This window comes from Papio anubis, chromosome 10 (assembly GCF_008728515.1).
Source record: "Papio anubis isolate 15944 chromosome 10, Panubis1.0, whole genome shotgun sequence".
NCBI lineage: Eukaryota > Metazoa > Chordata > Mammalia > Primates > Cercopithecidae > Papio > Papio anubis.
The window spans coordinates 123966616-123990562 of NC_044985.1; the positions used below are offsets into that span (position 1 = coordinate 123966616).

The 23947-nt window shown below is 46.5% G+C and overlaps 3 protein-coding genes across 6 annotated transcripts in view; all 3 read right to left on the reverse strand.

Annotated features, from left to right (window-relative positions):
* Positions 1–3909, reverse strand: part of NDUFA10 (NADH:ubiquinone oxidoreductase subunit A10) — a 64811-nt gene extending 60902 nt beyond the window's left edge. For all 4 annotated transcript variants that reach the window (XM_009183488.4, XM_003908162.5, XM_017947130.2 and 1 more), the window contains exons 1-2: positions 3739–3909; positions 708–876 (exon numbers count right to left, since the gene is read on the reverse strand). In XM_009183488.4, coding sequence (XP_009181752.1) covers positions 708–876; positions 3739–3813 — 244 coding nt within the window. In that variant the 5' untranslated portion in view covers positions 3814–3909. The remainder of the gene's footprint in view (positions 1–707; positions 877–3738) is intronic.
* A 4319-nt stretch (positions 3910–8228) lies between these two features.
* On the reverse strand, positions 8229–9629 carry LOC101006913 (olfactory receptor 6B2). Its single transcript, XM_031651665.1, has one exon. The coding sequence runs from the start codon at positions 9519–9521 to the stop codon at positions 8358–8360; it is 1164 nt and encodes a 387-aa protein (XP_031507525.1). The 5' UTR covers positions 9522–9629; the 3' UTR covers positions 8229–8357.
* Positions 9630–17642: 8013 nt separating this feature from the next.
* On the reverse strand, positions 17643–23642 carry LOC101007246 (olfactory receptor 6B3). The gene is made up of 2 exons (XM_021924223.2): positions 20026–23642; positions 17643–19166 (listed from the first exon to the last, which is right to left on the reverse strand). The coding sequence occupies exon 2, from the start codon at positions 19139–19141 to the stop codon at positions 18215–18217; it is 927 nt and encodes a 308-aa protein (XP_021779915.2). The 5' UTR covers positions 19142–19166; positions 20026–23642; the 3' UTR covers positions 17643–18214.
* Between the last annotated feature and the right edge of the window lie 305 nt (positions 23643–23947).

Below are 23947 nucleotides of genomic sequence, written 5' to 3' on the forward strand. Positions count from 1 at the left end.
CCCGCAGGGAGCAGTGTGGCCTAGCCAAAACACACAGCCTGCCCGATTATCACCACCAGGGATGGCGTCAAAGACCTAGAGAAAGTCACCTTCATGCCTGGGTTTCATCATGTATGAAGGGAATACACAACATATACGAGCAAGCATGTGAGCGAAGGAGCTTGCACCGTGCCCTTATCTAGGTTCCTCCTGAAAGCACTGCTCCCTGTAACCACAGGAGCCCCCTCTAGCGGGCAGCTGCTGTCATGCAGGTGCTACAGAAAGGTACGAGGGACACACAGCTGCACTAGGAGTCCGGAAGGGGCTCTAACCTTGGCTGTGGGACCCAGCTATGTGGCAGCCGCTCACTTAGGAGTATACCCATCTGTGAGTGAGTACCATCCTCAGCTCTATTTCAGAGGCTGTCGCAAAGTTCAAACACAACAGTTTACGTGGAAGTGCCCTGCTTACACTGTCCACATAAAATTCCAATTCAAACTGACAACCAGCATGGATTTTTACAAATTTTCCAAACACAAAAGATTAAAAACAGCTTTTTCTTGTTTTATAAAACAGCTTTTTCAATAAACAAAAATGTGAAATACCCATCTTAGGTCCAATTATTAAACATTTAATATTATTTAATATTAATATTGAAGAAACACCAGTGAAATAAGCAACCATATATCTGAGAAAAACGTATCATTCTGTATAACATAAAATCATACCTAGTTTCTCTGCTACTTCTTTTGCAAGTCTGCCTTTTCCGGTACATATATTGCCATCTACAGTTATCACCTTGCTGTGCTCTGTCAGTCTTGTGCTTGTTTTATCCCCAAATAGGAAATGCCACATTCCATAGCGCAGCTTGCACTGCACACTGCTATGAATTCCTCTCTGAAAAACACAAAATCACACAGCAGCACGTTGTGACCACTCTGGTTCCTGTAGGCATTAGCAATTATTAGGTAAAAATACTGAGAAATCTCTTGGTGATAAAAATGCCAACATCTACATCTTTATTGCCTATTAATTTGTTTAATTAGCTGTCTATCCCCCACCACTCTGTACATGCAAGTTTCATTAAGGGCAGATATATTGTCTGTTTGTTCACTGCTAAATCCTCAGGCCCTGGAACAGTGTCTGAAATTTTTATTAAATGTATTTACTATGTTCAATAAAAATTGGAGGGAGGGAGGGAGGGGGGATGGATGGATGGATGGGTGGATGGATGGACGGACGGACGGACGGACGGAAGGAAGAAAGACAGGGATGGAGGGGAGCTTGAGAGTGAAGGGAAGGGAATAAAAAATATTTCTCTAATCCAAGCTTCTGTCCCCAGCTCCTGACCTAGTTACTCCACTGCCTATTAAACAGCTCCACCTAGATGTCCTGAAGGCACCTGAAGGTAACAGAGCTAAGGTGAAAAGCCCCCAAATCTGCTTTCCCTCACAGCAGGGAATATCCACTACCTAACAAGCAAAAGAGAGCAAATTTGAGTGACACCTTCCTTCAACTGCAGAATTACGCACAAAATCCTAACTCTTCAAACTCTCTGGACACTGCATCACCTCCCTATGCTATGTGCTGACTCTGTAGACATCCTCACACCTCTCATCCATAAGGCAAAGGCCTGCTTCAACTCCTGTCTCCGGCGTCCCAATTTATTCTCCACGCTAAAACCAAAACAATCCTTCCAAAAAAGGAAAAAAAACATAAACAAAAGTAAAATAAACTGAAAAAGTTCAACACGTATGATGGGATAATAGCCTTATTATATACAGAGATTGTATAGCACAAGAAGCAAAACAAAGAAAACACATAGCTTATTTTAAAATTATAAAATACAGCTAAAAACCACATGAAAAAGTGGTTAATCTTGCTACAAAAAAAAAAAAGACTATCATCAAGAGACATTAGTTTTTCATGTATCAAAATGAGAAATAATTTTTAAAATGATTACAGAGTTAGGACAACACAATGAGTACCATCCTAAACTGCTAATGGTAATGAAACCCAGAGGACACTGGGTCTACAGCATTAGGAATCCATTCAAAGGCTATATACATAAGACTGACCTATAAGGATGCTCAATGAAGTATGATATGGGACATCAAAAATGCAAATAGAAACCCTTAAATGTCCAACAACGAAGGAATAGTGAAAAAAATTTAAGGCATATCCATATTATGGAATACTAAGTACTCAAGAAAATATAAAAATATTAAAATACTTCTTTGTGAAATTTAAATAAAACAGGAGAATATAAAATATCAAGATATTTTTCGATCCTGATTTATTTGATAACTGAAGAGTAAGGAAGAAACAAGTTACAAAACAATGCAGAGCAGACAACCCAATTTAAAAATGGGCAAAAGATGTGAACACCTCTCGCAAATGAAATTAACTCAGATAGCAAATAAGCATATGAAAAGATGCTGAACACTGTATGTCATGAGATATTCCAAAGTTAAAACAAGATACCACTACGCATCTATCAGAATGGATAGCAATCCAAAGTAACTGACAGCCCCGCCCGCTGGCAAGCATGCAGAGCAACAAGGAGAGCCTTCACTGCTGGTGGGAGTCAAATGGCACAGTCACTCTGGAAGATGGCTTGGCACCTACTTAGAAAACTAGTCTTACTACATGATCCGGTAATCACTCTTCCAGGTATTACCCAACTGATATAAAAATGTGTTTCCAAAAACAATCTGCACATACATGATTACAGCAGCTTTATTCATAATTGCCAAAAACTTGAAGCGACCAAGATGCCCTTCAACTGCTGAATGGATTAACTGAAGTACATCCATGCAATGAGATATTATTCAGTGATTAAAAAGAAATGAGTTATCAAGCCACGAAGACATAAGTGAATCTTACACAGATACTTCCAAGTATTCAAGGCGTCTGAAAAGGCAATATATTGTATAATTCTAGTTATATGACATTCCACAAAAGGCAACTATGGAAATGGTAATGATACCTGTGGTTGTCAGGGGTTCGAGGAAAAGAAGGGTTTAATAGGTAAAGCAGAGGCGAATTTTTTAAGGCAGGGAAGCTACTCTGTATGAACCTATAACAGTGGAGACATGCCATCATACACTTGTCAGAACCCATAGAACCTTATAGCACAAAGAAAAAGATCCATAGAACCTTATAGCACAAATAATGCATGCAATGTATGCACACTTTTGAAAACTCTTAGGTAGAAGGATCCCAGGATGTAAAGCAGAGTATGACAAAGCAATCCAACTGTGTTACAAATGTATGAAACAATTTCACTGAAAAAGGCGGGGGCAAACTGCTAAGAAATGAGTAGTCAGTAAGAGTAAAGGCAGAAGGAAGAGAACACAAGCACTGGACTCCGTTTCTGCTCAACATCGCATCACCCCAGCACCTAGCAGGGCCCGACCTTTAAATGGCTCTTGACAGGGCTGCTACGTGAATTATCGAATGACAAGCGCGCGTGCCCCCGGCCTGCCACCTGCACACTGGCCTCCCGCATCAGGGCAGCCTCCGGGCGGATCACCTCCGCGCTCCAGCGTTTTGCTTAAAGCTGAGATAAAATGGCCTGCAGAAGCTCGTGGCCCCCCTGAAGTCTGTCCACGACCAAAGACCAAACAGTTCCGGAGGCCGGAGGGGTCCCCCAAACCCACCCCGAGAGCGACCCTGGGAGCCGCCGCCAGAGGCCGGGTGAGATGTGGAACTGCCCCCCTCCCCCACCTCGCCCGCCGCCGCCCGCTGCCCGCTCACCACGCGCTGGGCGCCAGCCGCCAGGACCCGGACGGACGCGGACGTCTGGGCCAGTTTCAGGAGCCGGAAGGCCATGGCTACCCCGTCAGCTCAGGCTCAAGGACCCAAGGAGACGCGGTCGCGGCGGGGCCCTTTCCCGCGGCAGGCGCGCTGCCGTGACGTCACGGCTGGGGTGCCCGCGGCGCCTGTCTGGAACCTTCTAGCGGCGCGTCGGGGCGGTGCTGCGCCGAAGCCCTCGGGGGCTTCCGCGGAGATCGCCAGCGGGCTGCCGGGGTCCTGCGGGTTGGGCTGAGGACTGAGAGCCGGGGGTTGGAGGGGAGGGTGGGGGCAGCAGGCTCGCTGCCCGGCCCCTGCCTAGGTTCTGAGTTGCTGCAGTGTCGGGAGAGCTGAGGCAGCCCCGGGCGTGGAGCGACCTCTGCGTCTCAGGGTCCTGTGCTCCCCGCGTCCCCGAATCCCGCAGGCGCGGTGTGGACGTCAAAGCGACCTCCTAGGGAACGTTCCTAGCTCTCAGAACGTTCTAGCTGGGGAGGGAAAGGGGGAAAGCGGGGCGAGGAGCGGAGGGACGGGGTGGAACCCCTGCCGCGGGGCGCCAGTCCGGGACAGGGACCTGGCAAGGACGGCCTGGGTCGCCTCTGGGGCTGAAGGCTGAGTGGTCTCATCCAGGGGACCTGCTGTGAACACATTGAATAGAGTGGAAAACAAACGGAAAAGCACACGCTCCAAGTCCATCTCAAACCTGTGCTCCCGTCAGGACCTGGGCTCTGGGCTCCACGTAGGAACCTTGCGTGTGAGATTTCCTTCCAAGTACGCCTGCTGTTTGGAAGGGTTTTTATGATCTTTTGTGTTCCTCGGGCTTTTTGTTCTTAACCCCTGAAATACTCTTTAACTTTGTTTTCAACTTTTCAGAAATGATCATGCGATTGTAAAACAGTGGGAATGCGGCTGTGTAAACTAAGGCCGGTTCTATGGATGTTTCCATAATTGAAGAATTGCTTTTTGTCAGAAATACGGATTCGCCGTCCCCAACGCAGGGGGGGCCTGGTTTTCAGATCCTGGAGGGACCCTGAAATCCATTTAACAATCTTCCAACTAATTCTGATGCAAATAGTCCACATGAGAGAAATACTGGTCTAGACTATGTTTTCCGTGAGCAGGGACCACGTCCACATCCTTCGCTGTGCCCCCAGCCCCATGCAAAGCTCCTGACACATCACATATGCCACAAAGAAAGTTGTATGAACACACATACAACTGGAGGGTGTAACCAGACAGCCCTGAATCCTCCAGCCCCACTGAGTCACAGCTTATAATCTTCAAATAGAAGGACTCAAGGCCTCCCTTCAGATCTCCCTATCTCTAGAAAGCCCAGCATCTTTTTCGGTGTTTCTGAGAATTCTGGGAAATGAATAGGGGATGGGGGGCCGTTTTCAGATTTTTCTCATCTCGATCATTATCCGTCCTAGCCACATCTCGCCTCCGGTGGTCCAGTTGTCTTTCCCAGCTTTACCCCAGGTGAAGACACGCCTTTATCTTATTTTCTAAGGCAAGATTCTAGTGTTTCACCTTTTTCTGATGGTATAAGAAAAGGAGAGAGATCACCATAGGAAACAATATAAAATTAAATAATTACCGGACGTCGCCGTCCTAAAGCTTCTTTTGAACATTTGGTATTATTTATTACCTACCATTATATTTTGGAAATTGGCTCCCCGTGTCAGGCACTTCTCACACTGCCTTCTCCCTGGACATACTCATCGGGAGCTGGATTCCAGGGCCTCAGGACTGAAGGAGATAAAATCCATGGAGGCGGGGCTTCTGGTTGATGGTTCCTGGCTCACCTGGTGGTGGTGGAGGGCTCGTCAATCCAGAGGAACAAGGAGCCCCGCTGGGCAGCAAATCCTACACCCAGCAAAACCATTCTTTGGTGGGTGGGGGGGATGAGAGAAACTAAGGCATTCTCAGGTGATGAAAAATCTAAGAGACTTTGTTTCCAGTGAACTCTTCCCCCCTTTAAAGTTTGGCTAAAGGAAGCTTTCAAACAGAAAATAACACAAGAACGCTGGGGCCTTCAGAAGGAAGGAAGAACAACAGAATAGGTAAAATAGAAAAATATAGTAAACAATCCCTCACTGAGTTTTTAAAATTATATTTGGTGGTTAAAACAAAAATCATAACATCGTCGATGTAGTGCTTACTGCACATACAGGAAATACGACCATCACTATATAAAAAATGGGGAGGGTAAAAGCACCTACATGAAAGAATTCTGTGATACTCCCCTTGAAGCAGTAAAACATCCACGCAAATAGGTTGTGAGAAGTTACATCTGCGTGCTGTGATACCTAGAGCAACCACTACAAAAACTATACCTAATGATATTTCCCAAGACATTATCAGTAAATCAAGATTGAATTCTAAAAAAATGTACTGTATTCATTGGAAGGTTAAAAAAAAAAAAAAAGGCAAAGGAAACAAGACAAAACACAGCAGACATGAGCCCTAATCTGTTAATTATTTGATAACCTGAACAGTCCTGTACCCATTAAAGAAGCTGAATCTGTAATTTTAACACACAACCCACTTCCCACCCCCCGCCAGAGAAGATTCCCGGTTCCAGATAATCTCACTGGAGAATTTTAGCGAATGTTTAAACAACTTTATACAATCTTCTTCAGAAAACAGAAGAGGCTTTTCAACTTGTTTTATGATACCAAAACCATACAAAGACAGGATGAAAATAACTTCAAACCCCAATAGACTACTATCTCTCATAAACATAGACACAAAAATCATTAACAAAATGTTAGCAAATTGAATCCAACACTAAATGAAATGAATAATACACCACAACCCAAGGTGATTTATTCAAAAGATGCAAAGCTAATCTGGTGTTTGAAAATCAATCAATGTAATACACCTTATCAGCAGGTGAAAGAAAAAATCTATGACCAGATTGCCTGATGCAGTTTTTTGCATCACTTGACGAAACTAAATACTCATTTATGGTAAAAACAAAAACTGCTCTCAGCAAACTGCTTCAGCTTGATAAGCACATGCACGAAAACTCTGCATCATTGTACGTAATCATGAAAGACTGAGTGCTTGTCTTCTAAGTAGGAAACAAGGCAAGGATTTCTGCTCTGCCCACTCTTACTCAACAGAGCACTGGAAGTTCTGGTAATAGGCCATGCAAGAAGGCAAAAAATAAAATTCATGCAGATCAGAAAGGAAGAAATAAAACTCTGTTTTTAGTTGACATGACTGTTCACATAGAAAACCCAAAGGAATCTACAAACAATTCCTAGAACTAATGAGTGAGCGCAGCAAGTTTGCAGACTGAAACGTCAACATATGAAAATCAACTGCATCCTACATACTAACAACAAACAGACGGAAACTGAAATAAAAGATGGAATACCATTTACAGTTGCTTCAAAGAAAATATAATATTTAGGTCTAAATCCAGCAACACATACACAGAATCTGCATACTAAAAACTACAAAACACTGATTAAAACAATGAAGAAGACCGCAGTGATTGGAGGGGCTTACGATGTTCATGGATTGAAAGACTCAACAGAGTCATGAAGTCAGTTCTTCCCAAATTGATTTTTAGATTTAATGGAATTTCTAGGAAAATCTCAGCAAGGTTTTCTTGTAGACATAGACAGGCTTACTATAAAAGTTGTATAAAAATGTAAAGGCCCTACAATAGTCACAAGAATTTTGAAACAGAGTAATAAAGTGGGAGGAGTCATTCTTCCAGTGTTAAGATTTACTACATAATCATATCAATCAAGACTGTGTAGTGTGGACGGAGGGTGTGACATTGATAGATACAGAGATCAATTTAACAGAACAGAGAATCCAGAAATCAGCCAGCACAAATATTCTCAACTGACACAGTAGCGCACCACATAACGACATTTGGTGAATGATGAACCGAACAGCATATAAGATGGTGGTCCCATAAGATTATGATACTATATTTTTACTTACCTTTTCTATATTTAGATACCTAAATTGTGGCCAAGCACAGTGGCTTATGCCTGCTGGGAGAGGCAGGACAGGGTTTCTCCCAGCATAATGTATTATGTATACATAATACATAATACAGTATATGCATTATTACAGTATAGGTATTATCCAGTTTAAATGTATTATGCTTTATGTACTATGCAGCATAAATGTATTGTGAATTATGAATATTGGACAGCCATGAGAATGCATGAATTACTGTTACATGCAAAAACATCAAGGATTCGGGCAGGCAGCACAGTGAATGAAAGAAGCTGAACATAACAGGGTGCATACTTTATGCATAAACCCTTCAAAAACACCAATGCTAGCATCTGGTTTTGGAAGTCAGGATAGTGCTTCTCGTGGAGGAGGGATAATGACTGGGAGAGGGCATGAAGGCAGCTTCTAGTTCTTGATCTGGGAGCTGGTTCCATGAGCACGGTCCTTTTGTGAAAACGTATGTAGACGAAGGCTAATTACTTGTGCACAGTTCTGTAGGTTTGTTAAATTTCACTTAAAAATTAATTCAAAGAGCACAAAGTGCCGTATACAATGTTGTTTCATCACTACAGATTTTTACCCTAGGACATTTAGTTGTCTTAGTATGAAGTTTGACCCAAGCCCAAGGCCTTTTTCAATTCGTCCTTAAATTCCTTGTTCCTCAGGCAGTAGATCAACGGGTTAATTATTGGCGTGACAACAGTGTACACGGCAGAGATGAGCTTGTTGGAGCTCCGGGAATCAATGGCTTGGGGCCGGACATACGTGAAAATCATAGCCATGTAGAAGATGGTGACCACGGTGAGGTGAGAGGCGCAGGTGGAGAAGGCTCTCCAGCGGCCAGTGGCTGAGGGGATGCACAGGACAGCCAGGGTGATGTGCCCATATGACAGCACGGTGGCCAGGAGTGGAAACACCAGGATGATGAAGGCCAGGATGAAATCTACCAGCTCCGCAGTGGAGAAGTCCGTGCAGGCCAGCTTGAGGATAGGGGAAATGTCACAAAAGAAGTGGTTCAAGATGTTGGAGCCACAGAACGTGACGCTGGAGATAAAATAGACCTTGATCATGGAGATGGTGAAGCCGCTCACGAAGGAGAAGCCCACCAGCTGGAGGCACAGCCCCGGGGTCATGAGGACGTGGTAGCGCAGCGGGTGGCAGATGGCCACGTAGCGGTCGTAGGCCATGGAGGCCAGAAGCACACACTCGGTGCACACCAGGGAGCTGAAGAAGTAGAGCTGCGTCATGCACCCGACGAAAGAGATGCATTTCCGCTGGAGGAGGAAGCCCTCCAGCATCTTGGGGGTGATGTCAGACACATACCAGATCTCCAGGAAAGACATGGAGCTCAGAAAGTAGTACATGGGCCTGCGGAGGGAGGCGCTGCTCCAGACAGTCAGGATGATGGCCAGGTTCTCCACCAGGACGAAGAGGTAAGTGAACAGGAAGAGGAGGAAGAGCAGGTACTGCAGCCCCAGGGCCGTGGGGAAGCCCACCAGGATGAAGGTGCTGACCTTGGTGACATTCTCCCCGCTCATGCCTCTGTGCTTGGGAGCTGTGGGCCTGCAAAACAGCAAAGAGCAAGAGGAAAGGGCTGCAGGGCAGCTGGGGCACAGAGAGAATGGTGCTGGACTTGGATGGGGAGTTTGGGTACAAAGAGAGGCCAGACGGTTCCTGAGAACACCAGGAGAGAGCAGTGATCTGCTGATCTTCTGAGTTTTAAAGTAGAAAACTTCTGTGTGCTTGCATTTAGATATAACCATGAAGTAGGAATGAGGAAGAGAATATGCTGAGGAACAGAGCCGGGCAGCTCCTGGGTGGGTGAAACCCAAACCTCTAAGTCTAGGGGCACTACCAGTCCACACATGCTCGGGGCAGCTCTCAGAATCCAAGTGGGCATGGACACAGAGCTGGCCCTCCTTAGGGTCCTTCACCTGAGGGTTCCTGCAAGTCACAGCAGCAACCTTGGCCCGAGGTGAGGGGCTATCAGCCTACCAGGGCAGGACCCCAAACCGGGCTAACCAGCCAGAGGAATGCAGGGAGGGCTCCCAGGAGAGGGCTGCCTGGCTCTCGGGGACCTGGTCCACAGGCGAGGGAGAGAGAGGGTAGCCGCAGCCCCTTGCCCCACAGGGCACCTGGTGGTTGCTTCACTGGCAGTCTAGGTGGTTGAATGGCAGACTTCCACCAGCTCACAGCTGGGGAGGGTGACCCCAGGTTTCTGGCCCAGAATGCTGAAAATTGATGAGAAGACTAGGAGAGGGCCAGGTGGGTACCGAATAATCGGGAGGCCGTGCTGGGGAAGTGTGGTGCGCGGCACTTCCTGGAGAGCCTCACGGTGACATGTAGGGGGTTGGCTATACGAGTCTGGAGTTCATGGATGAGTTCCAGGCTGAAAAACGAAATTCTAGAAAGGAATTGCGCAGGGACAGGTTTATACTCGGAAACGCGCCTGTTCTCCTGCTGTCTAGGGTGAGCATTCTGTGGGAACCCAAGATCACCCACTGGGGCGGCATGGCCATTCCCTGCTTTAAAATGCCAGCGTGCAGTTCAGAGTTTAGGATCCATTTCACAAGCATTTGCTACTCACTCCAGTCACTGCCTACTATCTCCCCAAAACAAAAGCAGTAAGAACCCCTGCCGTTAAAGGGATCTCCAGATATGAGTCTGAATGTTGCCTCTTTAGACACCATCCAGGGTGGTGACTGTGTGCTTTTCCCAGCTAAGTGGCCACAGAGGGCTTTAAAGTCCACAAGGAGGAAAGTTGGGGGCCACAGAAGCTCCTTGGAAGGCCAGTGGCCCCCACCTGTCAAATGGGTTTGCTGGGGAGAGCTGGCGGTGGGGGTAGCGAGCTTTGGTTCTTATGCTTTTAACCCAGGACAGTGGAGGCCCCTATAGATTTTTCTTGATTTAGATAGTGGTAACTGATCTTTAATGGGTTGGCTAGTTAATACCAGATTGATTCGTTAAATTGAAACTGTGTTACTTGACAAATTCAGGGACCTTTACAACACACTCTCTCCATCCCCTGAACTTTAGACAATGGCTGCATTTTCTTTTAAATAAACTTTTTATTTTGGAATCATTTCAGATTTACAGAAAAGTTACAAAGAGAGTGCAGAGAGCCCCGGGAGCCCCTGCATTCGGCTTCCTCCTACATGAGGAGGGTTTGTTCATCAAAGTAAGGGATTGACATTGGTATTACAGTGGACTGAACTCCAGACTGAACTTTGGCGTTCATCTTTTTTTCCTCAAATGCCCATTTCTGTTCCAGGGTCCCCCATGGCTACGGGCACGGCTGCCTTTTTAACTTGGCTGTGCCGCCCTGGTTTCTGTAGACAGACTGAAAGGCCAAGCGGATGCTGCCGAGGGAGGCTGGCATCCTCTCATCGTAAACAAGGTTCTCCAATGTGTTACAAAGACTGTTTTTGCCCAGTCACAAATTCAAACCTAGATCTCCAATCTGAGAGAGGAAAGTGAAGCTTTCCATGCCACAGAGCGGACGTATTTTGGGGTGGTCCATGAGACGGGTACTACGGTAGCTCCTCCCGGCTGCACCTACCATCAGCCTGCAGCCATTTACTCTGATGCCTTCCCTGGTGCCTGGCAGAGCCACCTAGAACCAATCCTCATCAACGATGAGTGAGCAGATGCTCTCTGCCCCATTCAGCCACCTGAGGCTGCTGGCTAATTCTGGGTGAGATGTTAGACATCAGGGCATAACCCGATGCCTATGAATATGTGCTCAGCACAGTACTCAAAAATGCAAGGGCCACTTATGGAGCATCCATGAGCCATCCTGCTTGGTGCTGGCCATGAGACTGCAGAGGGGAATCCCTGCCCCAGATTGTATGTGGGGGGCATGTGGAGTGGGGAGTGTCAATCACACACACAAACGAAGAGCTCTCTCCCCAAGCAAGGAATACATCGTACCCTAAAATCACAGCAAAATGAGCCCATCAGCAACTTGGAAAGTGCTGGACCCTACCTGGCCTGTCGGGAAGCCTCACTGCAAATGGCTGCAGCTGCCTGCAGGAGTGAAGAGTGGCTTCTGCCTGTGTCCAGCAACTCCCAGGCTGGCCACAGTGACCAGACAAGCCTTGAACGTGCTCTTGAGAAGTGGGCTGCCTGAGGCACTGGGGAGACACCACTGTGGCTTTTTCTGATGAGCACAGGGACTCCAGGGTCCAATTATCCCCCTGCTGATGGAAAGGCCCACACTGCCAATTAGGTGAGCCTGTGCCTCTGGGGCCAGGCTGGCCCCTGCCTCGCTGAGGGCATCCAAGCAGAGGCTGTTGAGCCACTCCTGGCCCCCCCGTTTGGGCCCTTCACCCTCCTCAGTGGCTATCTCCCACACTCCCTACTGAAGGCGCTGCTGTCCATGGGTCACCCTTGTTCCTGTGCAGCCCACACCCTCTGAGGGAAGGATTTGTCCCACCTGACTTCTGTTTCCTCTCTGGTCCAGTTCTTCTGACCTCCCCTGTTCTCTCCACTTTAATTCTATGGCCCCAGGTGCTCCTCAAGTAGGCTGGCTCCTGCCACCCCGCTTGGGGCTTTGGGACTCACTGTGCCCTCCGGAGTGTTCTCCCTCTGCATCAGCCCACCCCCTCCCTCACTTCCTACAATCCCACACCCAGCTAGGACATTCCTTTTTCCTCTCCTGCCAGATGAGTCAGCTTGGGCTGCCAGGGGAGAAGCCCTGTTCAGCCTCTCCCAGCTCTAGGGGCTCCTGGCTTCAGGGTCTGTGGCACCAACACTTCGATCTCTGCATCTCAGGTCACGTCGCCTCCCCATGGTCTGTGTGTCAGATCTCTCCTGTGTGTCTCCTTGAGTGTGCGTTTATTATTTTCAAATTTATGCATAATAGATGTATACATTTTTGGAGTACATACGATTGAATGCAATTATAATTTGTAAATATCAAATCAGTATAAATGGGCTATTCATCACCTTAAATATTTGTCTTTTCTTTATACCAGAAACATTCAAATTATGGCTATTTTGATATATGCAATAGATTACTGAAAACTATAGTCACCTTACTGATCTCTAACCTCAGTCTTATTTCTTCTATCAAACTATATATCTGCATCCATTAATCAACCTCGCTTCACCCCAGTCCCCCGTACCCTTCCTTGCCTCTCATAACCACCAATCTACTATTTCCATGAGATCCACTTTTTAAGCTCCCACATATGAGTGAGAACATGCAATATGTGTCTTTGTGCCTGGCTTATGTCACTTAACATAATGACATCCAGTTCCTGCAAATAACAAGATGTCATTCTTTTTTATGGCTGAATAATATTCCACTGCATATAGTACCACTTTTTTATTCATTCATTCATTCAGATGGACACTTAGGTTGATTCTATATTTTGGTTATTGTGAATAGTGCTGCAATAAACATGGGAGTGCAGATATTCAGTGTATTGATTTCCTTTCTTTTGGATATATATACAGTAGTGGAAATGTTGGATTATATGGTAGTTCTGTTTTTAGTTTGTTGAGAAACCTCCATACTGTTGCCTATGGTGGCTGTACTAATTTACATTCTCATCAACAACGAATGAGGGTTCTCCTTTCTCTACATTCTTACCAAAAACTATTATTCCCTGTCTTTTTAAAAATAAAAGCCATTTTAAATGGGATGAGATGGCATCTCACTGTGGTTTTGATTCACATTTCTGTGATTATTAGTGATGTTGAGCATTTTTTTTACATACCTGTTTGCCATTTGTATGTATGCTTTTGAGAAATATCTATTCAGATATTTTATCCATTTTTAAATGAGATCATTTGGGTGTTTTGCTTTTTTTTTGCCATTGAGTTGTTTGAGTTCCTCATATATTCTGGTTATTAATCCCTTGTCAGATAGATAGTTTGTAATTATTTTCTGTGGGTTGCCTTTTCACTCTGTTGCTTGTTTCCTTTGTTGTGTAGAAACTTTTTAGTTTGATGTAATCCTGTTTGTCTGTTTTTGCTTTGGTTGCCTGTTCTTTTGAGGTCTTACACAAAATCATTCTTTGCCCAGACCAGTGTCCTGGAGTGGTTCCGCAATGTTTTCTTCTAGTGATTTTGTAGTTTTGAGTCTTAGATTTAAGTATTTAATCCATTTGGATTGAATTTTCTTATGTGGTGAGAGATGGGGGTCCAGTTTCATTCTTCTGCACATGGATATCCAGTTTTCCCAGCACCATTTATTGACGAATCTATCCTTTCCTCATCATATGTCCTTGGCACCTTTGTTGAAAATGAGTTCACTGTAAATGTGTGGATTTATATCTGGGTTCTCTGTCCTGTTCCATTGGTCTATGTGTCTGTTTCTATGCTAGTAACATGCTGGTTTGGTTACTGTAGCTTTGTAGTATAATTGGAAGTCAGGTGGTATGCCTGCCATGCCTGGGAACTCTTGGGTCCTGATCCGCCTGCCATGCCTGGGAGCTCTCGGGTCCTGATCTGCCTGCCATGCCTGGGAGCTCCTGGGGCTCTGATCTGCCTGTCACGCAGGCTCTTATGAGGACACTTGTCACTGCATTTAGGGCCCACCTGGTTAATCCACACTGATCTCCCCATCTCCAGATCCTTAATTTAGTTACATCTGCAAAGACCCTTTTTCCAAATAAAGTTGTATTCACAGGTTCCAGAGATTTGACATAGACCTATATTTTGGGGCCATTTTTCAGCTGACTAGAGCTGATGTATTTTTTTTTTCGTTAGCATGTATCCCTGAATACCATTCGAGTATTTTACCTATTTATTTTGTGTATTTCTCTGTCATCTAATAGAATGTAAAGTGTATGAGGGCTGAGATTTTTGTCAATGTTGTTCATCGTTTACCTTGAGTGTCTGGCACATAGTAGGTGCTTGGATGAATAAATGAGTAAATGAATGAATGACTCAGTTAGTTGTGACCAGAGAAGGGTGTGGACAGAGGATATGGAGTAATTTTACTGGAGACAAACCATGTCTTGGCCCAGCTGCCTGGGATGGAAAATCGGCTCTCTACAGCCCCGAGAATGGCACCAGTAGCATCGCTCTGAGCCTGTGCCTGGGTCCCTGGGCTGGCTACCCAGCCTAGTGCCCTTCCTCCAAATAAGGCAGGGACATGGGCTCTGACCCAGCCGGCTAAGTAGGGGTGGAGACCCAGATGATCAATTGCACACAAAGGAGGTGAACTCAAGGTCATGACACCCAGGAGGCCCAGGAGGGAGGTCCTGACTGTGGGTGGCAGGAAGTCTCGGCACTCCCTCTGTACCAACTTAGAGGGGGCCAGAGAAGAACAGTGGACTCTGGAAAGGACATGAGCTGGAGGTGGACAGTCAGTGGACGGTGGTGCTTCTGTACAACAACATGGGTGTCAAGCATGGGGCTGGCAGATGTGGAAGTGACAAGTGGGTTTTAATGGGGTGGACACGAGCTCTGCAAACAGATCCAAACTCAGTCAGAATGAGTACAGAGGAGGAAAAGCAACTTCTCCATAACTCAGATACAGGCAGATTTTAGACCTTCATCATTTCCCGGTGGTGGACGTACAGTGGTGGTTGACGCACGACTGTGCAACCTTCCTGCCCAGACAGCTGCTCCAAGCCAACTGGGTTCCCAGGGGTCTGAGTGGCCCTCCTCCCAGAGGGTGAGAGCAGACCTGGCCACCTGGGAGCTGGCAGGGAACTGGCCGGTACAGAGGAGGATGGGCTTCAGGGTTCTGTGCAGTCTGAGGATGCTGCGATCAGCTACAAAACAGTTTCTATATTAAAACCAGACTCACAAGGTCAATTCTAGAGTGGGATGAAACTTACAGTATGAGCTGAAGAAGGTTTTCTTGGTTGTCTCTGGCTCAAAAATGTGCAGAGGACTGGATGGATGCCAGAGTTGATTAAGATAGATTTAGTAAGAGCTTATTAGAAAGTATGTGTTTGAAACAAGAAGACAGGTGTTGAAGGTGGCCCTGGCAGACAGCAGCAAGGAGAGGGATGGTAGGAAGACGTCGCCCTGCTGTGAGCAGCCCACCAGGCAAGAGCTGTGGCTGAAGAAGCATGGATGAAGAGACGTGGATGAAGAGGCATGGATGAAGGGCTGTGGGTGAAGAGACGTGGATGAAGGGCCGTGGGTGAAGAGACGTGGATGAAGAGGCATGGATGAAGGGCCGTGTGTAAAGAGCCATGGGTGAAGAGGCATGGATGAAGGGCCGTGGATGAAGAGACGTGGATGAAGGGCCATGGATGAAGAGGTGTGGATGAAGGGCCGTGGATGAAGAGGCGTGGATAAAGGACCGTGGATGAAGAGACATGGATGAAGGAACGTGGGCAAAGAGCCATGGATTAAGAGACATGGATGAAGGGCCATAGGTGAAGAGCTGTGGATGAAAAGTTATGAACGAAAAGCCATGGATGAAGGGCTGTGGATGAAGAGCTGTGGATGAACAGGTGTGCATGTGGCCAAGGCACCACCAGCCTTCACTGGGAGCAAGCAAAACCCAAGCCCGATGCCCTTTCCTGCTCACACCTGCTGAGAGGCAGGCTCTAAATTCCTGACCCCAAGTCAGCCTGATCCCTTAAATCAGACCCCATGAAGCCCTTTGCTACCCCATCCTGCCCTCCCATGAAATCCTACATCTCCCTTGGCCTTGGAACAAGTCTTCACCTGGATCTGATTTCTACCCATTTGATAGGAATTACCCCTTTGCCTACTGTAAGATCAGGTGCGACCAGTTCTGACTCCCTGGGGCCCTCTGTGGCAGTTACAGCCCAAACCCGCTCCCTCAGCCCCCAACAGCCTTCACTCGTCTGCACGTCCTCCTTCAGCTCTGGCGTCCACTGGGTCCCCAGCAGATATCTGGATGCACTCCTCAGTTCCTTGTGTTCCCGCTCTAACCCCAAATGCTGATTTGAACACTTACATGGCTCTCAAACGGGCCCGGCCACTATATCCAGCTCCTGCATCCATTGCTCAACTCAGGGTAGTGCTCATCCCTCACGTGGACAATCCCGGCAGCCTCCTCCACAGCCTCCTTGCCTCCCACGGGGTCCCCTCTACATCTCTCACACACCTGCCAAGTAGCCTGTCCAAGGCAGGAAACTGAACGTACCTCTGCCCCCACCTTAATTGCCAGACGAGTCCATGCTGCCTGCCACACCCGGGAGCTCTCAGGGTCCTGATCAGCCTACCACGCCTGGGAGCTCTCGGGGTTCTGATCTGCCTGCCACGCCTGGGAGCTCTCGGGGTCCTGATCCGCCCGCCACACCTGTGAGCTCTCGGGTCACAGTCCGCCCGCCACGCCTGCTTGAGGCTCGGGGTCCTGATCTAGCCGCCCACACCTGCTTGAGCTCTTTCGGGGTCCTGATCAGCCCTTCACCACTCCCGCCACCCCCATGAGCTCTAATCTACCCGTCCGCCACCCTACACGGGCCTCTCAGGGCTCTTCCACCATACATGTGAGCTCTTGGGGCTCTGTCCTCTTCTTGTCTCAGGTCTCCCCCTTGGTGAACACCAGGCTCCCGTGATGCTGCATCTTTGAACTCTGCACAGCTCCATGCTGCTTCATGCCTCTGAGGCTTTGCTATCATCGAAATTGAACACCCTTCCTCTTTTCCACTCTTTAAATTGGATAACCTCTATTCCTGTTTTAAGGTGTAAATATCATGCCATCCAGGTGACCCTCTTCCACCCCTCCCTGCAGCCCCCACTTGGGTTTGCTTTATCTCTCCTTGCACTGTGGATCCCTTACACGTCCAACCCAGCCCATACCCAGCCTCTGTCTCCTGCATGCCCATTGGGCACCAGACGCTGTGCTGGGCTGCCAGGTCCAACAGTGAACAGGACAGAGGTGGCCCTGCCTGCCTGGGCATCTGCGTGTATTTAGGTTCAATCAGAATTAACTCATGCAGTAATAAAACACTTCTTATTTTCTCAGCAGCTGACTGGGCACGGAGTAGGGGTTTACGTAGGAAAAAGGCAGAGGGGCGTCCATCGAGGACAATCAGAGAACATTCCTTGGGTATAAAACAGAAAGCTACGTGTCCTTACTCTTCCGAGACACATTTTGCTTTGAGGACATGTGGAGCTCATTTTGCCACATGGTTAAACATTTCAGTGCTTTAACACATTGCAATTTATTGGGGACTTTACGATCTCAGATGACCTGGCATGTTTTGCTGCTTTCTGAAATGTGCGTGGTCATTTTAAAGGCGAGGAAAATTTATTAAGCTTTACTAAGTACTGCTTTGCGCATCTATAAAAAGAAGAAAGTACTGGTATTACAACACCAACAACAATACCTATGATATTAACCTCAACCTCAGTTTTTTTCTGGAAAGAGAAAAATGGATTTGGAAGTAATTTTTAAATGAATGCGGTACTACAATAATGCAGACAGTCGAATGGCCTCCTCAGAGGGGCTGGTTGTGTGTGCCGAGATGGAGTTCCAGAAAGGTAGAAAGCTTGCCCTCTATGGCACAGCTCAAGCCAAGCCGGAGGCTTTTTTCAAGGCATTCTTAAATTCCTTATTCCTCAGGCAGTATATCAAGGGGTTCAAGACGGGGGTGAGAACTGTGTACAAAACAGAGATGAGCTTGTTGGAGCTCCGGGAATCAATGGCCTGGGGCCGGACATACATGAAAAGCAAGGCTGTGTAGAAGATGGTGACCACGGTGAGGTGAGAGGCGCAGGTGGAGAAGGCTCTCCAGCGGCTGGTGGCCGAGGGGATGCACAGGACAGCCAGGGTGATGTGCCCATATGACAGCACGGTGGCCAGGAGCGGAAACACCAGGATGATGAAGGCCAGGATGAAATCCACCAGCTCTGCAGTGGAGAAGTCCGTGCAGGCCAGCTTGAGGATAGGGGAAATGTCACAAACAAAGTGGTTCAAGACGTTGGAGCCACAGAATGTGACGCTGGAGATAAAATAGACCTTGATCATGGAGATGGTGAAGCCGCTCACGAAGGAGAAGCCCACCAGCTGGAGGCACAGCCCTGGGGTCATGAGGACGTGGTAGCGCAGCGGGTGGCAGATGGCCACGTAGCGATCGTAGGCCATGGAGGCCAGAAGCACACACTCGGTGCACACCAGGGAGCTGAAGAAGTAGAGCTGCGTCATGCACCCGACGAAAGAGATGCGTTTCCGCTGGAGGAGGAAGCCCTCCAGCATCTTGGGGGTGATGTCAGACACATACCAGATCTCCAGGAAAGACATGGAGCTCAGAAAGTAGTACATGGGCCTGTGGAGGGAGGCGCTGCTCCAGACAGTCAGGATGATGGCCAGGTTCTCCACCAGGACGAAGAGGTAAGTGAGCAGGAAGAGGAGGAAGAGCAGGTACTGCAGCCCCGGGGCCGTGGGGAAGCCCACCAGGATGAAGGTGCTGACCTTGGTGACATTCTCCCCGCTCATGCCTCTGTGTTTGGGAGCTGTGGGCCTGCAAAACAGCAAAGAGCAAGAGGAAAGGGCTGCAGGGCAGCTGGGGCACAGAGAGAATGGAGCTGGACTTGGATGGGGAGTTTGGGTGCAAAGAGAGACCACGCGGCTCCCCAGAGCACCAGTGGGGAACAAAAGCAGCTCCCCACCCTGATGCATGTTAAGCATTAACCTCCAATGATATAGATTCTAGGTCTCAGAGCCTCTAACACTGGGTCTGGAACACCCTCCTGAGCCTGCCACCACCAGTCTCCCTCATCCGTCTCAAAACTATGTCCTATTTTTCACCATCTGGACTTCTCCAAGGGACCTAATAACCATGAAGGGGGTCCACAGGGTGTCTGGTGTCCTCCAGGTGATGAGCCCAGACTTCCCCAGGCTTCTGGGTGTATTGTTTGAGTCTGATGCGTTCTTTGTAAATTGTTAGATATATGTATGACCTGTCACCCGGTTTTAGGGTTGATTTTACAGAAGGAAGAGACACCATAGCAGGGGTAAGGCCCAGGTCCAAGTTAGCCAGACCCCAGACCCAGCCACACCCACAGCGGCAGCCGGAGCCTCCCAGGCCAAGAAGGGAAAGTGGCCACCTCCTTATCCCCGTAGATCTGAGGGGAATATCAGCGAGGGAGAGATTGCAACGCAATCCCAGAAGAGAGAAAACAGATGGCAGCAGAGAGGAGGAAGTCTAGAACATTTTCAAGGGGCCTGTCGCTGAGGGAGGAGCTGTCCACCCACACCTGCATGTGTATTTTAACATAAATCACAACTGTTAATCACTACAGTCATGGGAAAAACAAAGCTTACATCTCTATGTTGAGATGGAAAGTCTAAGACTCAAAAAGAAAGGTTCATGGACTTACCCAGGGTCGGGGCAGCACCAGGACACAGACTGGAATCTTCTAACACCAGGGCCACTGCCCTTTCAATGCGGTTTCCACAACAGAAGCAGTGAACTCATGTGGATGTGGGCTAGAACACTTGAATTATACAGATGTGTAGATACAGTTGTTGGTTGCCCTGTGACACTAACAGGCAATGAAAACAAAAGTCACAAAACAAATAGTATTATTCAGAAAAAAAGGCAGAGAAGACCCCTTCAGAAGGAAATACGGGGATATAGGGCATCGGTTGGTTTAACGAACCTAAAGCCAATATTTGAATTAATAAGCAAAAGACTTGGAAGCAACCATATTTTTCATGAATAAGAGGTGGGCTAAGTAAGTTTTGTCACATCCATATTATGAACACTATGTGGTCATTGAAGAAGGGGCAGGTTTGTCTGTCAATATGGAATGGTTTCCAAGGTCTGTAGTTACAGTTTTAAATGTTCGAAACAGCACGGATCGTATGCCTCTGCTCATACAAGTAAAAGTATGTAAATAGGGCAGACGACCTGTGACAGTCACACAAGGCGGTGGGGACAGTTACCGTCCCTGAGGGGGAGAGCAGGATACTGGAACACAGATGGCAGGGAAATGTTTTTATGGCAACCCTTTTTCTGTCTTTCGAATTTTGCTTCACGTGAGTGTATTATTTATTCAAAATAGTGAACCATTACTTATTTGCAAATACTACATTCTCCTTTAAAAAGAAAAGGTTACACACTGGATTAGCAATTCACTAAGTCAGCACTTTCCCAGACCATAGTTCTGAATCTATACTGAAAAATATACATAGATTAAATGGCTGAATGAGCATAAAGTGTATTGTGCAGTATATCATGTGCCTTTAAAATGACAAAGGTTTCAATTATGATATTGCACAGAGTAATGAAAACAGAGGATGGATCAGAAACTGCAGAATAATATCAACAGCAATTTTCTTCCCCAAATAGTAGAGAAATTGAAATACAGAAAACAAAACTGAAACTAAAGATGAAATAGAACTATATTGATGGCATCTATTAGAGCGTGAATAAGTAGGTAAATTATTAAGAATATAAATAAGTAATATGAATTTAACAGATCCTTAAAGAAAACACATAGGAAATGTAGGGAGTTGCTAAAACGCCTGATTCATGTTGGCATGCAGTAGTCATTCCATAAATGGTAGCAAGATTGTGCATAGAAGTTACATGAATGAAATCTAATAAAACAGCTTTCTTTTACATATACCGATTAAACACAAAACGAACTTAAACCACAGTAGTGTGTGTCGTAGAACTGCATGAAGTGGAGTCCCTGGCCCTTTGCTGACATCCTTTCTTGCACCTGGAATGCCCCCCAGCCCCGACCCCACTCTGGCTGCTTCTGCTGTGGCCGTCCTCTGGGCTCCCATCACCCCACACCTACCCCCATCTCTGCCCTCTCTCTCCTGGTTGCACTTGCTATGTTCATGAGGGAGGAGGGATGTGGGTTGGGTGCGACCGGGCTGTACGACTGATGGAAACTCTCTATTTGGAAGGTGCTCGTGAAGTGCCTTTTGCTGCCCACCCACTGGGCTGCATGCTTCAGAGGACAGGAGCTATACCTCTCTCACCACGGACCAAGGCACCAAGAGCACTTCCCACCACGCAGCAGAAACTCCACAAGCCGTAGGGGAATGAATGTCGATGGGAAAGTTAAAGGAGTGACAAGGGTCTGCCCAAACTAACATGGTACAGCAAAAGCTGGCAGAGTGGGTGGTGCCGCGTGTTTATTTTCACCACCACAACCACCTGCTTCCTCCTCTCTCTCCTCTTAGTCTTCAAATCCCAGATCTTTAAAGAAAAAGAGAAATTCCACATAAAATGTAAAACTAGAGGGCTATCCTCGTGACACAAAAGCTAGTGAAGAAAGGCGGCCCAGAGCCAAGAGTCTTTGAGGATGTCACCACCCTCCTGCCCATGGGAGGAAAGAAGGTGTCCAGAAAGCCTCATCAGGGTGCCCGGAGAGCTCTGTGGCCCAGGGGACATGGATGGTGGGAGTCTGGATCTCACAGTTCTCTGGGTCGGCAGGGAGGAAGGCTGAGGGCTGGGTGTGAGTAGGGTGTATGGCTGATGGAAGCTGTATTTGGAAGTCCTTTTGTGGCTCCAAACCAGCAAAATTTAAGAAGGGCGGAGGCAACTGGCTGGGCAGCTTGGTGGCTGTAAACAGAGTAAGGATAGCAGCATTATCAGCAGGTACCAGGGAGATCATGGCTAGTTTTGGAACTTCAAGGAAAAAGAACCCTAAAGGCATCCAGCCAGAATGAAATATATATAATTTTGTATATAAAATAGAACATCCGTTGAGTTAGCTTTAGTTTTCATCAAAAACTTAAGAGTCCAGAAAACAGCAGAGAAACCTCTAGAGAGGGCTGGAGGGTATGAAACTCGAATATTGTGTCCAGACCTGGAAGTATTCACGCCTGAGGGTAACAGAGAGGCAGCCTGCACAAGCACCTGATTTGAACGTAGGAGTTTTAAACTCTTCCTCAATATGAAACTCAAAATGTCACAGGTATTAACTTGAGACATAATAACAATCCTTGACCAAGACGTTCACGGCATAAAAACACGGGCAGTGAAGAAAAACACATTCAAACACAGCATCTGAAGAAAAACACATTCAAACACAGCGTATACAATTCCAGCAAATGTGTCCAGATAGCTACAGAACAAAATGCAAAGGTCTGTCCTTGTTTATTGAGATAATATATAATGAAAAATAGTAATTGTTTGGAAAAAGAAAAAAGGGAAACTGGGCTTAAATACAGTTAAAGCCAGTAACTATATTTAAACCAGTTTCTCTTCTTTTCCCAAACAATTACTGATTATCTAATTGTTTTTCCATGAGGAAAAACTTGGGAGAAGATAAGATTGTAATAAGAAAAAAAGTGTGTTTTGCCTCATTTTCAGATGAGATAATCAAAAGGCTATGTTTTATTCCTGGAGTTTATTGTTAGAGTAATATGAGTCCTTAAAATTTTTAATAGTAAATCATGGTTTTTAAAAGGATATAGATCCTATAAATCTTGAAAGAACAAAAAATATAGAAATAAAGGAAATCATAAGAAAGCACCTAAAACTAACTACAACAAAAAAAGAAAAAAGAAAAAAGAAAAAAAACAAGAAAAAAAAAACAACAAGAAAAAAGTCAGTTGTGACAATAAATGTAAGCAGGATAAACTCACCTAGTAAAAGGAAAAAACGCCCAAGTCATAGAAAAAGAATCTATTTTATTAGGTCGGTGCAAACGTAGTTGTGGTAATATGCCAAGATACATAACAAAAAACTTCAACTCAGGTTGAAATGACAACCATAGGTTCAGATGTATAATCAAACAAAAAGAAAGCATGATTGCAGAATTAACATTTGATCAAGTAAAATTTCAGACCCCAAATGGTCTGTTTTATTTATGAATCTTTTAGTGAATAATACATCCTCAACACAGAGTCAGCAAAAACCTGACTTTAGTATCAGAAGAAATAGACAGGGGCTCATGCCTGTAATCCCAGCACTTTGGGAGGCCAAGGCGGGCAGATCACCTGACGTCAGTAGTTCGAGACTACCCTGGCCAACATGGTGAAATCCGTCTCTACTAAAAATACAAAACTTAGCCTGGCGTCATGGTGGGCACCTGTAATTCCAGCTACTCCAAAGGCTGAGATATGAGAATCACTTGAACCCTGGAGACGGAGGTTGCAGTGGACGGAGATTGCACCACTGCACTCTAGGCTGGGTGATAGAGCAAGACTCCATCTGAAAGAGACCAAAAAAAAAAAAAAAAAAAAAAAGAAGAAGAAGAAGAAGAAATAGACAGAAATAAAGTAGCAGCAGCAGACTCTAGTACATACCTCTCACTACTTGACAGATCTCAAAGG

Excerpts from the sequence above, each read along its gene's own strand:
- LOC101007246 (XM_021924223.2), bottom strand. The coding sequence starts at position 19,141 with ATGAGCGGGGAGAATGTCACCAAGGTCAGCACCTTCATCCTGGTGGGC.
- LOC101006913 (XM_031651665.1), bottom strand. The coding sequence starts at position 9,521 with ATGGTTATATCTAAATGCAAGCACACAGAAGTTTTCTACTTTAAAACT.